This window comes from Pieris napi, chromosome 19 (assembly GCF_905475465.1).
Source record: "Pieris napi chromosome 19, ilPieNapi1.2, whole genome shotgun sequence".
Classification (NCBI taxonomy): Eukaryota; Metazoa; Arthropoda; class Insecta; order Lepidoptera; family Pieridae; genus Pieris; species Pieris napi.
Window position 1 is genome coordinate 5,232,286 of NC_062252.1, and position 16,261 is coordinate 5,248,546.

At 33.0% G+C, this 16,261-nt stretch overlaps 1 protein-coding gene across 2 annotated transcripts in view; it reads right to left on the bottom strand.

Annotated features, from left to right (window-relative positions):
* The window catches only part of LOC125059329, an 80,678-nt gene that overhangs the window by 13,398 nt on the left and 51,019 nt on the right, over positions 1-16,261 (bottom strand). For both annotated transcript variants that reach the window (XM_047663707.1, XM_047663706.1), the window contains exon 3: positions 5,544-5,758. In XM_047663707.1, the coding sequence (XP_047519663.1) occupies positions 5,544-5,758 (215 nt within the window). The remainder of the gene's footprint in view (positions 1-5,543; positions 5,759-16,261) is intronic.

Genomic DNA, 16,261 nt, shown 5'->3' on the forward strand with positions numbered 1-16,261 from the left:
CTATATGGGCTGTAAATCTAATAATATAGTGCTGAATATGGAAGATCCGGTTCCATAGATTCGATCGAGTGCCGAATAACCATTTGCGCATGTATGTAGGTCAAGCAAATGAAAAGGATCGCTTGAAATGCATTTGGGGCGACTCAATTCTCACAGGAAATCATTGTGGCTGAAGGAACTCGATTCATTATTGTCTCTTCATCTATTTTTGTCGGTGAAATTGTGTGACAAATTGTAAGGAAGATTGATTTTCTGTTGTCTTGGCTCGAATTGTTGGGCCGATACGATATGTACTTTTGAAAATACGAAACAAAAAAATATATATAGGACTATATGCGTTAAATGAATTCTGCTTTCTGCTTGGGTGCTTAAATATGTATTTATATATCTATCTATCTATAATATGTATGTATCACCGTTGCCTAGTACCCATAACACAAGCTTCACCAGCTTAGCATGGGACTAGATCAATTGGTGTAAATTGTCTTTATAAAAAAAAAAGAGAACCCTTTGGGAGTAAAGTTAGTGACCCCCAGTGCAGCCACATCTAATATATTGTAAGTAATCACTAATCATCGTAGCGCAGGTCTTCTTTTAATGGATATGTCAATAGGAGAAAACCAGGATGGAGGCAAAATAAACCAAGAATTTTTCCGATTTAAGGCGCAGATTCAATCATTTCCTATCAGTAATCAATTAATAGCTGATGCTAAAAATGGGAACGGGCAATGCCGCTTTTCCATTTTGCTATTATTTTAAATTGAAGTTTATATAAGACGCAATATAATAAATTAAGACCGACAACCACAAATCTTACCACAAAGAGAAAGAAACAGAAAAAACTTTATTATACACAAGATATTTAGATTACAAAACCTACACTCGCTATTTGTATTCATAAATATTCTTGAAAGTGTCTAAAAAACGTTATAAAATTAATTATTTTCCCTTTTATTAAGAGCCCGGCACAATTTACATCAAACATAAGATATTTGATATTTAACTTGAACTAAAAACTTTAAATCTGGGTCAAGTCTATTTAAGTTATAATGAAATGTTGCCATAACACTCACAAATTTCCAACAAATGAATAAAATAAAAACCCGAGCTGACGATCTCATTAGGAACACTTGTCACGACAACAAATGCGATGTCGAATGACCATTTTATTTAAAAATACCCACAGTTTAAAGTTTTTTCCGGCGGTAGAATGTAATAACTGTGGCGGAATTGAATATTTCAAAAAGTTATACATACATTTCAAACGTCGTTACGTTGAAATTCAATATAATATTGAATTACTCAGTATTTTATTCCTTTTATTACGTTAAATTCAGGTATGGAAGCAGCGTTGGGGATTCGTACTGTATCTAGACGTAACTTTATGTTCGTATTATGTCTTTCCCTCATTCACGCGAACTTACCACCAAAAATCTAGTCAAATTACGGTAGGTATTTTTTTTATTGAACAGGGGTCAAACGGACAGGAGCCATGACCCCTCAATGCCAGAAGGCTCGCAGTGCGTAGCCGGCCTTTTAAGATTTGGTAAATTTTTTGAAGGAAAAAACGTAACGAATTTCATGATAAGTTAAGAAGGTCATTTAAATTATGTGTGTTATATCTGGACCATTAAAATCAACTGGATCTTACAACAGCATTCATTAATAAGCAAGAATTTCCCACAAGAATGTAAGTGCGTGCTCCTAATTCACCATGCCTCCTGCTGATAGAGGACAACTCTTTGTTTTTAATTTATGTTATTATTATTAATTACTTAAGATGTCATGTGGAACATGGTTTAATGGTTGCAGCTCCTTACAAACGTTGTGTAAAAAAAAAACATGGCGATTAAAAAGAGTGGCGGAGAGTTTATTGCCAGTTCTTCTCTTCCGTTCTACGCCCTTGATTTGAGAACTGGCAGTAAATGTAAAATTAGAAGCATTAATATGTATTTCTTTACTGACACATCATAAGTGTACAATGTGTTACCAACATGATTAAATGATTTTTGATTTAGTTTTTGATTTTTGCAACGATTGATTTTCCTAGTTAATGTCAACGTAATCTGGCCATCGAGTAAGCTCCACTCATAGCATAGAAATACATTTTAAAGCTACATTTCCTAGACGAGTTTCATTAGCATATCTAATTTGAACCCGACTCTCATTTGTCCGATCGTTAGTTTTATCTCGAGGAAAGTGCAACAGTTTAGTTTTTTCTCGTTTAGCGAATTGGTAGCTATAGAATTGCAGAAGGTACTTTCGCTGAAGTTCGTTTTTAATGTTCATAAGCTTTTTGCTAAGAGCTTATTTCTTGTACAAGGTTAATAATTTATTCAGTGCCACGTTATATAAATTCTATAGCATTTTTCTATTTTTTATTTATCTGTACATCAATACATAGTTAAATAATTGATATAGGTCGTAACTGAGTTACATTTTTAACGATTAGGTTTTTTTATTAATAATATAGGTTGTATTTTTTTTTGGTACAGGACGTTTCAGTTTTTTAAATTATAAACAGAATTACTCAATACTCATTAAATTCAAGCACTTCAGAATAATATTATTAACGAAATGCGGTAGAATAATCTTTTGACCTTGTGATGAAATTCAAAAAACTTGAACAAAAAGTTTATTTTGTGCTTAATGCCGTGCTAATGAGCCATACTAAAATAACGTTTTAGAATAACATTACGTTGAAACGTGAATTGGCAGATAGAATAACCTCATTATGATGAAACTGGAGGGCATTGTTAGGGTTAGTTCATAATAGTTCTTTGAATTAATTTTAATATGTCAGCGTGTTTGGGTATCTCAACTTTGACATTGAGCTTTTGAACCCTGACAACTCGGGTCTTAATGAAATTAAATATTTAAAATTAATTAAAATCCAAATAAGGCTAGGAATTTTAATTGAGATCCAAATTGGACATTGGATTTTTTGGGCCCTGACTAATCCAAAATACCGCTAGATCTGAAAGCACTGAGTTGGCACACAGTCTACACGTTACTACACGAATTAATTGAGCATAATGTGGATACTAAAAACTTGAGTCCAAGTCATCGCAGCAACCTGAAAACAAGCAGTTTTACGAGATTGCCCGGCGATACGCCCGTGCGCCAGCATGGTCACATATAAGATAGATAGAGACTTATAGGCTATACTTTATACTTAATGTATGTGATATTACTTTACTAAAAGTTTATTGAAGTGAAACTTCTTTATCGGGGTTGGAAAAAAATTTAGTGTAACATTTTTTCGTTACGCGTCACATTTTTCGGTTACGCGCCATGTTGCTTTTTGAAGTCAAACTTCTTTATCGACGTATGGGAGAAATTTTGTAGCAAATCGTCACGTTTTTCAATGATAGTAATAATTCTATTACAATTAATGAAATTCTATAATAATCTTCGTAGTAATAAGGTAAAATGAAATAATTGTATTTGTATTCACGTCTATGATAATAAAAGCCTTTTGTTAAACTTTATTTAACCAATTTCTGTAAAGTTGCATATAGTAGATCATTTTTCCAAAAATAAGGTCATAAAGAAGTTTCACTTCTTACGTGTGTACACCTAGTACACGCACAATTTTTTATTTGTAAATATAATGTCGAAATTCAAACTCAAAGTCAAAAATCATTTAATCATGTAGGTAACACAATGTTCACTTATGAACGTCAAAAAAGGAATATACATTACATGCTTCTAATTTTACACTTTTCAATCGCCAAATTTTTTGTTTTACTCCGTTTGTAAGGAGCTGCAAGCATTACACCATGTTCCACATGACATCCTTAGTAATAAATAATAATAAAATGAAATAAAAACAAAGATTTGTCCTCTATCAGCAGGAGGCATGGTGAAATAGGAAAAAAAAGCTGTGGCACTCGGGGACTGCCGCGGTGAAGCTATTGCATAGCATTTTTTATAAACTAAATATTTATTTATTTATTTTTTGCAGTATTTTTTTTTAGTTGATATTAATTCAAGTTTTTTCTTTGATATTAATCCAATCTACCACCGATGTGAGACGCAGTATGCGTTCTGTCCCGCTCTAACGCGTATTGGCCGCACCTATACATATAACATCATCGTGTGTTAGGTTTATTTCGTTAAGGAATCTTGATTCGGTCGCTGCGCTCAAAGCCCGTGATAAAATCTATGCATTAGTTTAAAATCTCTCAAAATAAAATATACAATATTAAAGATACACAGTATCGCTACTGTGTGTGTACTCCCTCAACGAACATATAAAGATGTCAAATGTGTCGGAGACAGCATTCAGTAAGCACAACCTTTCCGTTAACGGGTATGTGTGCAACAGACTGGTATAATTCCCGTATTCTGGCCCTTGATAAGGTACAATGTGGTTACATGGCAATATGAACTCAGCCCTATAACGTGTTTTTAAAAGCGAGCGGGCCATCTCGTTAGCTGTTGTTATTTATATGAAAGATGCGGCAACGCGGCCTAATGAGAGTTTTATTTATAAAGTTGCTTTAACAATAGCGACTTTAAAGTTGCATTGTGCCATTGTTACGTTCATTTTAAGTGGGGTTTTGCGGTGCGCTACGTGATTTGGGATAAGACCTTGTTAGTGCTGTGCTTTTCGCTGCTCGCCAAAAATAATTTTGGTTGTTACGCTGTAACTGTATCGCTGACAGGAGACAATTAGTGTATTTACTTTCGCTATATTAATTTGCATTATGACATACATTGGCCACTTCCATTAGATGCGCAAAGGTCGTTTTCGGATTTACCATAATGTAGTAGTAGTAATGTACTGCGAAGTAAGTTACGCACCACGCAGTTGCAGACCAAAACACGTACTGATGTTGAATATCGCTTGCCCCGGGAAACAAAGTCTTAAGCTTTTAATGTTTCTCATTTTTTATTTCTTTGGCTAACGTAAATATAACTGTAACTTATTTTAGAATTATCGCAAAACATTTTGTTATGAAAAAAACACGAGGATGTATTTATTTTACAAATTATTTATTGCAGAATGTTATTAATACTCGTGTACCTAATTTCGAACATCCATTAAGGTAGTGTTAGTTTAGATTGTAATTCTACGAAATAATCATAAAAGTTAATGCCACAGTTTACAAACAAATAAAGAGTGGTAATAATAATATATCTCTGTTTCACCATCGACATAATATTTCCGCGGAAACAGTGGTAATACATTATTACGTTCTAGACATTCGTAAAAATGTGCCGTCGTAATGTGTAGTACTTGTCGCTGTGTTTAAACAGTGAAACAATCGTAAAACGCTTTTGCTGTTCTGTCTAATTAGATAAATTACTGTAATGTACATTTAATTATTTTTTAACTATTAAGAGTAAATATGTATTTATGTTTAAATCGTCAAATAGGAAAAATTCCTTCATCCTTACGTTTCGATATTGTTTTAATAATTTGCTTCTTTTCAGTATTAGAAATAAATTGTTTTTTTTATATTTAACCCAATTTTAAATAAGGTTAAGTGTGGGGTCTTAATGAAGAATATTAAATCATAACATTCAGTACTTACGGTTTTATTCCCTAAATTCTTGACTCGACAGTTCAGATAGGCGGTTTTGCCCAGTAGCGCAGTGACATTCTTTGAGGAGACCAGGTCAAAGTATGGCCCACTCCTCGGTGTGGGCCTGGGTGTCTCCAGTGCACCCCGTATCGCATTGTCAGCCGCAGGTGGCGCGGTAGCTGAGGTATTAGTGCCTTTGCCCAGCTCTCTTTGTGCGGAGGAAACTGAAAAGAAAAACGTTCCAATTAGCCTTCGGAAATCACTTTTGGAATAAAATATAAGGTATAGATGACACGAGTTATATGAGCAACGGAAATCACTTTTGGAATAACATATAAGGTATAGATGACACGAGTTATATGAGCAATGGAAATCACTTTTGGAATAACATATAAGGTATAGATGACACGAGTTATATGAGCAACGGAAATCACTTTTGGAATAACATATAAGGTATAGATGACACGAGTTATATGAGCAACGGAAATCACTTTTGGAATAACATATAAGGTATAGATGACACGAGTTATATGAGCAACGGAAATCACTTTTGGAATAACATATAAGGTATAGATGACACGAGTTATATGAGCAACAGGTGATTCAAATTTTCACTTCAAATCAATCAATCACAATAATTATCGTTTAGTTATTGAGTGTTTAGACTCGCATTTTGTCAAAATTAGTGTCATAGAAACTAAATTTCTCTTGCACTGGCATTCTAAAATACATGTCACAACTAAGACTCCTGATTAAAAAAATACTCGTCTTCAAGGCTTATTTAAAACGATAAATTGAAATCACGTATCGTTGTTATTCGACAAGGTCGAGGGTTTGAAGTGACTGAACAAACCTTTATCATAATTCAGAGGAATTGTGTGGCGGCTCTTGTGAAAACCGCCATCGCCAGAGTCGGTGCTATCATAGCCTTTTACCCTTTTATCTGAATTGACATTTTCGGCCTATTCTTATCGCACTTAATTTTGTATAACATTATTTAATATTTGAATAGCATAAATATTAAATGAAATTCTGCTTGTTGCTTTATGTTTTTTGTTCTTTTGAAGTCTTATATACACGACATAGTATAATAAGATTATTTACTTAAAAAAATGACTCGTCGCCTTTTCGAGTCCTAGTATCACATTGCATCATCCCTTCTCTATTGTTCATCACCAAAGCAGCAACTGTTACGCATATAAAAAAAGACATGTGTGTACTTATGTACATGCGTTAGAAGTTATACTTCTTTGGAAAAATTTATTCTATGTTTGTAGAAAAAACGACACTATATACGACACTATATATATAAAAAACTAGTATGTTGACTATACCTAACTTCAGGGTGTCGGTTTTTTGAGACGGTGTGCTTCGTAAAAATTTACTCTCATAATTTTTCCCTAACATGCCAAAAGAAGTATAACTTTAAAAGATTGTTACTCAGCAATGGTTTGAATGCACGACCTCAAGGTAGAAAAAAGGTTTAACTACTACAATAACACTGCTCGAATGACATGTTATTTTTTAGCCAACGAGCGTTGTGCCTACGTAATTTGATTCGAAATTCCCTTTGACTTTGCATCAATCAATTTATCCAGCTGTCAACAAAATTGAAACGCGAATGTATGTCAAGTAGGTCTATTTGCTAATAAATGAGTCGATTTCATTACGGAATGATGGAAACGGGTTAATGACCAACTCGTCAACTGACTAACGAGTGACGCCGTGATACTCGAAACGTAGGCCTTTGTGTCCCCAAGTGCGCCTCTGTTACGTCACTCAACCGAAATGTGCCCTAGATACCCCTGAAATATTGCTACAAATTGTGACGTATTAAAATACGTACGACGCACCCGGCATCACACATTTGCACTCAATATCAAACATTGGCCTTTTAAAAAATAGATAAAGGGTTTTTGTATGTAAAATTTACAATAAAAGTTATCCTTAATCTTTTAACCATTATAATATAAGAGATTCACATCAAAATATTTATATGAGAATGAAAAATCTTCTTAACCCAATTAATAAGTAATATTCTTCCAAACAATCAATCAATCAAAATCGTCACATTTTGTTAGTAGGGCCTAATGAAAACCAAAACACATTTTAAAACATAATTTTGTTATTTTAATACAATTCCAGTCCAACTATATATTTTTAAAATATTAATAAAACTATAATTTATATATGGGACGAAAATTCGTGTCTCTAATAACTGGGTTTTTCTTAATAGAATACCTGTAATTACAATTCTTAATACCCACCTTCGACACATAATTGTAGATACCTACCTATCTACAACTATAAGTCGAAGGTAACGTATAAGGTACGTATTATTTTATACTTATAAATATAAAATAATAGGTTTTGTTACCAACAAAATTACATGATAAAAACCGTATGTCGTGTGAAGGCCGACTATTATAACATAAACAGCCCCAAAACCTAATATTTGCTCAGGCATCGCGGCGGCCATGCTTTACCAAGGCCTTTTAGCCCACTTACACGAAATATAATATAACTAAAACACTGGTTAAATAATGGAAAACTTTCGTCGCTGTTTTGTTTTGAAAGGTTAACGTGTTTAGTGTACGTAAGGCCTATGCGAAGGTAACAGCCTGAGAAGAAAATACTTTATTTAATCATCCATGAATTTCAGCTATTTAACTTGTTATTAATAATAAATCATGCATGAAACACATGTAAGTTTAATTCATAACATTAATAATACTCAAATTATTAAAAAAACGTAAAATATAGTAATAATATAACAAGTGCTAATAAACTAATACGTATTCTTTACAAAATCTATAAAAAGTTGTTTCAATGTGGCATATTGCTAAAAAATATTCAGAATTTGTTTCGGAAACAGCGCTTTGAAAGTATTCCGATAAAAATAAATGAGCTTCCACGAGGTACCTTAAAGAAAGTTTATAAATGGTTGCACTTGCGAAGCGCATGTGTTCGTAAATGTATTATTTAGAAAAGCAAATAAGACGTAAATGTTAAATCCAATATACAAGAAGTGTAGAGGAAATAATGTTATGTATTCCATACATATTCTTGGGTGCGGAAACAAATTAGGAAGGAAGCTTACAACAAAACTGTATCAGATTTTCTATTTCACGTCTTCATAATTATGCGCTTAAAAATATATTTATTTCAATAGGTCAAAGTTTAGTAAATATTAAATATGTAGTATATTTTTCTTTTACATTTTTCCTTTTTTTATTATTGTCCCTGTCACTTTTTACATGGTTTAATTGCTTTCCTTTGTTCAATTACTTTTGTCTAAATAATTATATGTCTTAAGTAGTTTTAAACTTCTTATCAAATTTTTTCTCACAGTTGTTGCCTGGAAGAGATCGCTCGAAAGCGATAAGTCAGTTTTCAATATAAATTTGCGTTGGTACATGAATAAAACTTGTTATTTACAATATTTAATTATTACTTTTGTCCATTTCATTTAATTTTAACCTTACGTAAAAAACAGTGGCACACGAATTTTTGTGTCTACTTACCAAGTTTCCTTTAAGGAGGTTATCATTCTGTGCAGGACACGTGGAGATTAATGGCTCTTAAACGTGCTGGTTCGACGAAATGTCCTTACCACGCAGTAAACATTTTCTATTCTTGAGATAGAAAATCTATCGACGTACCGTTAAAATCTTAACTCATGAAGTCAGGGGTGCAAGTAGGTGCAACAGCCTTATGTGATATCTTAATACACGCCGCGAGTTGGCAAGTCGAACAGTGGTGGTAACGCACGATCTCAGGGTTGACCGTCGTACGCCTAAGCTACTAGGTGTAGACCTAAGCAAACGACGACTAACAACGACAGGGCTAACAATGCTTTAGTAAATGTAAATTAAAAGAGCTACTACTAAAATCTATTCTGGTAAATTCAATGAAGTTCGTTCCTCTGAATACCTTGCAAAAAATGAGGTTAAAGTAAAAAACGATGTCACTAACACACGCAAAGAAAGTTCATCGCGAAAGTGCCCAAGTTTAATGCGTGCTTTTACTCTGCATCTTCATTAGACAAAGAGGTGTGCCCTGCTTTTAAGAAATGCTAAACGTTTTACCATGTGTCAAGAATGGCAACCGCCTTACATAAAAAGGATCTAAGTCTTAGTAAAAAATGGTTTTCACGAACCATCTTCATATAATATTGATCAAACCGACACATTTTTTTTTTTTTTTTTTAAATTCCTTTATTTTACAAAAAAATATAATACAATCATAACAAGTTACATTAGCAAACCGCTGTGGTTTATATTCATGTAACCATAACAATCTTGTTTAGGAGCGCGACAAATGCATATAAAAGTAGTTTTTTAATTTGCTGTTTATATTGGTTGGCGTTAGGCAATCTAATATGTGATTTGGTAGACCATTTATTAGCCGCGGTAGCAAATACCTCAACGTTCTCTCGCCATATACGTTGTTTGCTCTTGATGTACAGAGCCGGACTTGCGTTACCGCTCGGGTCTGTACGTCATGCTCTACTCGTTTTTTTAAGTCATCTCGAAAAAAGTGCTCGACTAGAAGACATTTATTAACTTTTTCTGATACGGGCAATATTTTACAGTGTTTGAAAACTCCTTTTTCTTCATTTTTGTATGAGTCGAGCACATTTCTCGAGACAACGTGTTTGAGGATTCGCATTTGGAGGTTATGTATTCGGCTGAGATACGTTGGATAAGTTCTCCCGTAGCTACTTAGACCGTAATTGATGACTGATTCGCAAAGCGCGTTGTAAAGTGAAAGTTTGGTTTTAAATGGGATACGCTTTTTGAGTATTGTTATTTGTGCCAAAAACTGTCGAAGTTTATCGCAGACGTATTCTATGTGTTGATTCCAATGCATATTTTTGTCTATAATTAATCCGAGATATTTTTGTTTATCGACTATTTGTATAGAAGGGCACTTGCACATTGTTGTTTTGTGGAGACAAGCGTGATCGTGAGCCACCAATGCTATACCAGTAGCTTCTTTTATGGAATTGGATTGTATGATAAGTAGTTTTGTCTTTTCAATATTAAGTACTAGTTTAGCATCATGGCACCACTTTAGTATGTTGTTAAAATCTGATTGTAACCTTTCAAAAGCTATATGAGGGTCCCTATCTCCTACTAACAAACACGTATCATCTGCGAACTGGTAGCAAGTGGAGTGTTCTACTTGATTATGCATTTGGTTTACATAAGTCAAAAAATGGAGAGGACCGAGGACCGAGCCTTGGGCGGTGCCTTCTGATACTGAAACAACCTCGCTGTGTGTATTGTTTATTTTCACTACATAAGTACGATTTTTTAAATAATTTGAACACCAAGTGCATAGTGGCCCCTGAATTCCTACATGATTAAGTCTATTCTCAAGTTGTTTATGATCCAAGGTGTCAAAAGCGCGGGAAAAATCTATGAACAAAGCGAGAGTATATTTTTTAAGGTCAAGGTTATTATTTACTTCGTCCGTGAAACGCGATAGCAGCCCCGAGGTATTTTTGCCTGCTTGAAACCCGAATTGGTTCTTGTATATTATGTCATGTCTGTTAAAAAAAGATTTAATTTGTTCCCCAATATATTTCTCTACTATCTTGTTTATAGAAGATAGTATCGTTATAGGACGGTAGTTGGCATAATCATCTTTCTTTCCTTTTTTAAAGACAGGTCTTACACACCCTTGTTTTAAATCGTTAGGATAAAGCCCGTATTTAAGACTTTGGTTAATTAAATTTTTTATTGCGGGAGAAACTTCGTTTTTTATTAACTTTAGGTCAGATACTTTTATGCTATCAAGGCCCGGAGTTTTCCGAGCATTTAGAGTTTCTATAATTTTATTAATTTTTTCTTCGGTCGCGTATTTGAATCGTATGCTTTGTTTCGTATGGTCACACATAATGTCCGTGACTGCTAATTTTGTATCACAGTCAACGACACTTTTTCCAACAGCAGTGCTGAAATGTAGGGCAAAGTTATCAGCTAGTTGTTTAACCGAGATACCTTGCGAGTCGAAAGCTTTCATGATAGCCTCATCGATAGACAGCGTCCTTCGTCCTAGCATTTGATTAAATATTTGATAAACTTTTCTTGAGTTCCTAAAGTACATGTTTCTGTAGAATGCAGCATTATCATACATATTGAGACAGAAGATAAACAATATATGTGTATCTCTAGATGGGAGATTGTTATATAAACAATAATATCAGATGTAAAGCTCTCTAAAAAGCTCGTTTTCAATTAATACTTTACGAAAATAATCTGCGATTGAAAACAAACTGAACCAGTTGCAAAGACCTGAAAATCACAATGACTTGAAGCAGTTGTATTATGTTTATTTACGAAGAATCAATTAAAATGTCTTCGACAGGGATTTCGACTGTGGATGAACATAAGAAATCTTCCATTAAGTTTCAAATACGAAGTGCTCATTGAAAATTAATTTTCTCTCGTCTTTTGAAACAAGCAATGTTTGTGACCGATTTTAACCTCATTTTAGAAATGTCATGCTGATGAATAAAATATTGTCCAGTTTTTCAATTTCCTTTGAGAGGTTTCTTTTTAGGTGTTGAAAGCTAAGATAAATGAGAATAAAATATTTATTTTGTTAAAAATTCTTTCTTGTTTCAATGTAATCTGACTGTGGTTAATATGTTTTTGGTAAATAATTATGAGTTCAACATTTTACATGAATATGTTTTAAAAGTGACAGTAGTACTTATGGTACGTAACTTGGCTTGACGTATCTGTCAGTTTGGTTTTCTTCCATGTCTGTCTTTTTTAACATGTACATAAAGACAAAACAGTTCTTTATTTAAAAATGATGATGTTGAGACTAATTTTGTTTATTACACACACAATTACAGTACATTGAAAATATAGAATTTTTGGTTAAAAACATGTATTTTAATCGAAAGAAATCCACTACATACAGTTTGAGGTGACCTCCCGTCATTCCCCTCCGTCCAACACGAGGGAGTAAACCCTCGGATGGTCTAAGGCACCAACTTGGGACTAATGCTATGGCTTGTAAATATTATATACCCCTATCCTTGCAGTGACCGAACATGATAAGTTTAGGAGTATAAATGATTTTGAATATTTAACTTTTAACGAGTCAATGTTCCAATGTTTTTCGAATCACATAGGTACATGCTTGCATCAGCTAGCACACCGTTCAAAAATATGATCTTAGTGTCAAGAAACTCAGTTATGACAATATTTATTTAAATTATTTCAATAATAGTGGCCTAAGTTAAAATGCTCTGTATAATACAGCATATACTTAAACAATGCATCATTATTATGTAAAATCCGGGTGACTGGATTAGCGGTAATCTAACTTCTTCAGCTTATTATAACTTTACCTGTTTCGTATTCTGAACACAATATTAAAGGAATCATGAATAATTTTACGGGATATGTTTTATTATATACAATAAACATATATACTAAGACGGAACTCTAGAGACACATAGCTATACGGTAAAAGTAATTACGTAACTACTAAGAAATAAATAACGAACAGTGTTATCAGTACCGTTAACACAAAATAAGAAAAATATAATATTCAACGTGATAATAAAGTATATTGTATAAAAATCTTGAACAACGCTCCGTGGGCGTTCTTGGAACTTAATGGAAGCACAAACATATCGTTCGTGTAGCACAAAGATAGAAATTCATTTTCATTGTTCCACATTAGGGTTTCCTGGAAGAAATCGCTTGTTAGCTAAGGCGTTGCCTTATAACTTTTGTAATCTGCTTTTTTATTTTTGTTATTTGTATGTTTGTGAATAGGTAAGGTAATAAAACATAAATAAATAATAAATAAATAAAAATCGTGTTTGAGCTGTAAAGGAGCCAGTCTCTATATTTAGTAGTTATCGGGACATTCTCTGATTAGTTGGGTGCAAGAATCCTTGACACCACAAGATTACTCCAGGAAGCCTGTGTCGCCCCAGGAGGTGTCTGAGCTTTTGGAATGAGCTGGGTTATTAAGCCAAAGCTAATTATTACCAGCAAAATCCACACTTTAAATGATCTCTTCGTCATACACAATATCGGGTACGAAAAAGATTCTTATGTTAACACGCTTCTATTTTTAAATTGATGTACTAATAGCGGATTTAGAATTTCAGAAAAATTCTATATGAAGTTTTTCACAAATCTTCGTTGCAAATACTTGACGACTCATTAGTCTAGTGGTTAGTAACCCTGACTGCGAATCCATGGGTCCCGGGTTCGATCCCCGGCTGAGACGAACATCGATGTGATGAGCATTTGGTGTTGTGCTTAGGTCTTGGGTGTTTAAATATGTATTTCTATGTCGATCTATCTATAATATGTATGTATATCCGTTGCCTAGTACCCATAACACAAGCTTCACCAGCTTAGCATGGGACTAGGTCAATTGGTGTGATTTGTCTAAAAAAAAATGCGCTATTTATTTTATTTATTATTGTATTTGAAATGCCATTTTAAATGTATGAGTGAACAATAACGTTGAAATTACAGTTAAATTTTATCACAGCTAATAGAATTAATCACTGATTCGATAACTGTGATATCGTATGAATTATTTAATGGATATACAGATTTTATTTATCAGTTAAATGCTACATTTATGAATTACTAGCTGACCGGGCAAACGTCGTTTTGCCATGTATATCATTTATAATAAAAAAAATAGGGGTTGATCGTAGAGGGGTGAAACATAGGGGTTGTATGTTGTATCATAAAAAAATAGAAATTAAAAATTTAGGGGTGGACTACCCCTAACATTTAGGGGGATGAAAAATAGATGTTGGCCGATTCTCATAGATACCGGATAAGCACAAAAAATTTCATGAAAATCGGTCAAGCCGTTTCGGAGGAGTATGGCAACGAAAACTGTGACACGAGAATTTTATATATTAGATTTCGATTTTATCAAGTAGTTTATCATCGGTATCTATTTTTAGCTTACACATGAAAGTACTTTACGTTTTAGTTTATTAATCTATTTGGGTGCTTCGCTTTGGTCCGAGGCAATCAGTTAACAAATATGTCAAACTAAGGGCAATCAATACCCGCGTTTTTTTACAGTAATAAAACTAATACATATATTTTAGAATGTTATGTAACTTTAGGCAATACATATGAGTACCGATAAATTAAATACACTTTGATAAAAAGTTAACACATATATCCGACTGTGAATTTGTATATTAATTAGACATTTTAGAAATGTTTTAATGAATATACTGTTCAATTAAATTACTATAAATGTTAAACATTTGGAGAGATATTAGTTTGTCTTTTTAAATGGATTTGCCTTGTGTCTTTCTCAATTGTTTAATTTAACTTTTGACAACTCTCAAATACATTATTAATGTTATGATATCGTAATGTATAAACTAAATAAATAATAATAATGGCAACTACTATCGAGTCCTTAATAAATGTCTACCTAGACCTAACGATCAAGTCGCAAATTTTTCTAACAAATTGTATCTCTGGAACGAGCTTATTTTGTAGCGAAGTGACGGATAATAATTTCTTAAATGTAATACATAGTAGCAGTAACTCCATGTTACTAAAAACAATAGCTTTTCATTAAAGCCTGCAAACGACCTACAACATTCACATTGCATATCGTTTTCTTGACCTGTTCGAGTAGAAATCAGTACAGTATTCAATGTGTATTCAAAGTAACAGACTAGGTCATCACGCTCTCATTCTACTGAAGTATTGTTAGCAGGACAATAACATGCAGCTTCTTTGAAACCTAATCAATACTATTCTAAAATAGCCAATACCCACGCATTGCTTTGTTATTTTATCAATACAACTTCTAATAGTTTTTGCTATGATGTATATTGAGATTCAAAGACTCGTAATTTAATACCATGTGATATTTTATCTTTTCTTATAAAATCGAATTAAAATTGTTAAATGTAAATCTAATCTAACGTATGAATCCACATGCAAAGCGGGGCACAGATAAATATTGTTGTTTTTTTTTCATAAACTATAGGTTTTGCACTTGGAAGCTAAGAAAAAAATTATAATCGAAACTGGTTGAGAAATATCCAAAAAAAACGATACGAGAGATTTGATTCATTCAATGCATATTAAAGATTAACAAAATCGGCAAGGTCAACGAAGCAACCTACTTGCTTGCTTGCTAAAAATGAATAAAATCAAATCAAAAGTATCATACAAAATGACAGTATTATTCATAAGTTTGGTTACTTTTTCTATAATATTTGACCTAAAATGTGCCTACATTTTAGAACAAATAATATTAACAATACTAAGAAGATGATCCTTTATTCTAATAACAATTTTATCGAATAATTTTTGCTTATTATGTTTTTATAATTAAAAATATTTTTCAGAAATAAACTCCTTTGTTAAGTTGTAATAATGAACGTCTTTAAATCCAAAAACGTATACATTACTTTGTTAATCAATTAATTAAGCCAAGCCTTGTTACATTTTATACGTAAGCGTTATTTTTTGTTAAAATCAATATAAATTAAATAAAACAGACATTATTGGTGACAATGGAGACCCTGTCACCAATAAAATGCTATCTTTTTTACGAGCGAAGCCAAATTTTTAATTCAAATTCTAGTTTACGTCGACAACAGCGTTCCATGCGAATGAATGTAATATAAAATGAAATTGTTGAGTAATAAAGTGGAAAATTCCACGGAAGTCTTCGCTTTCGGAGTA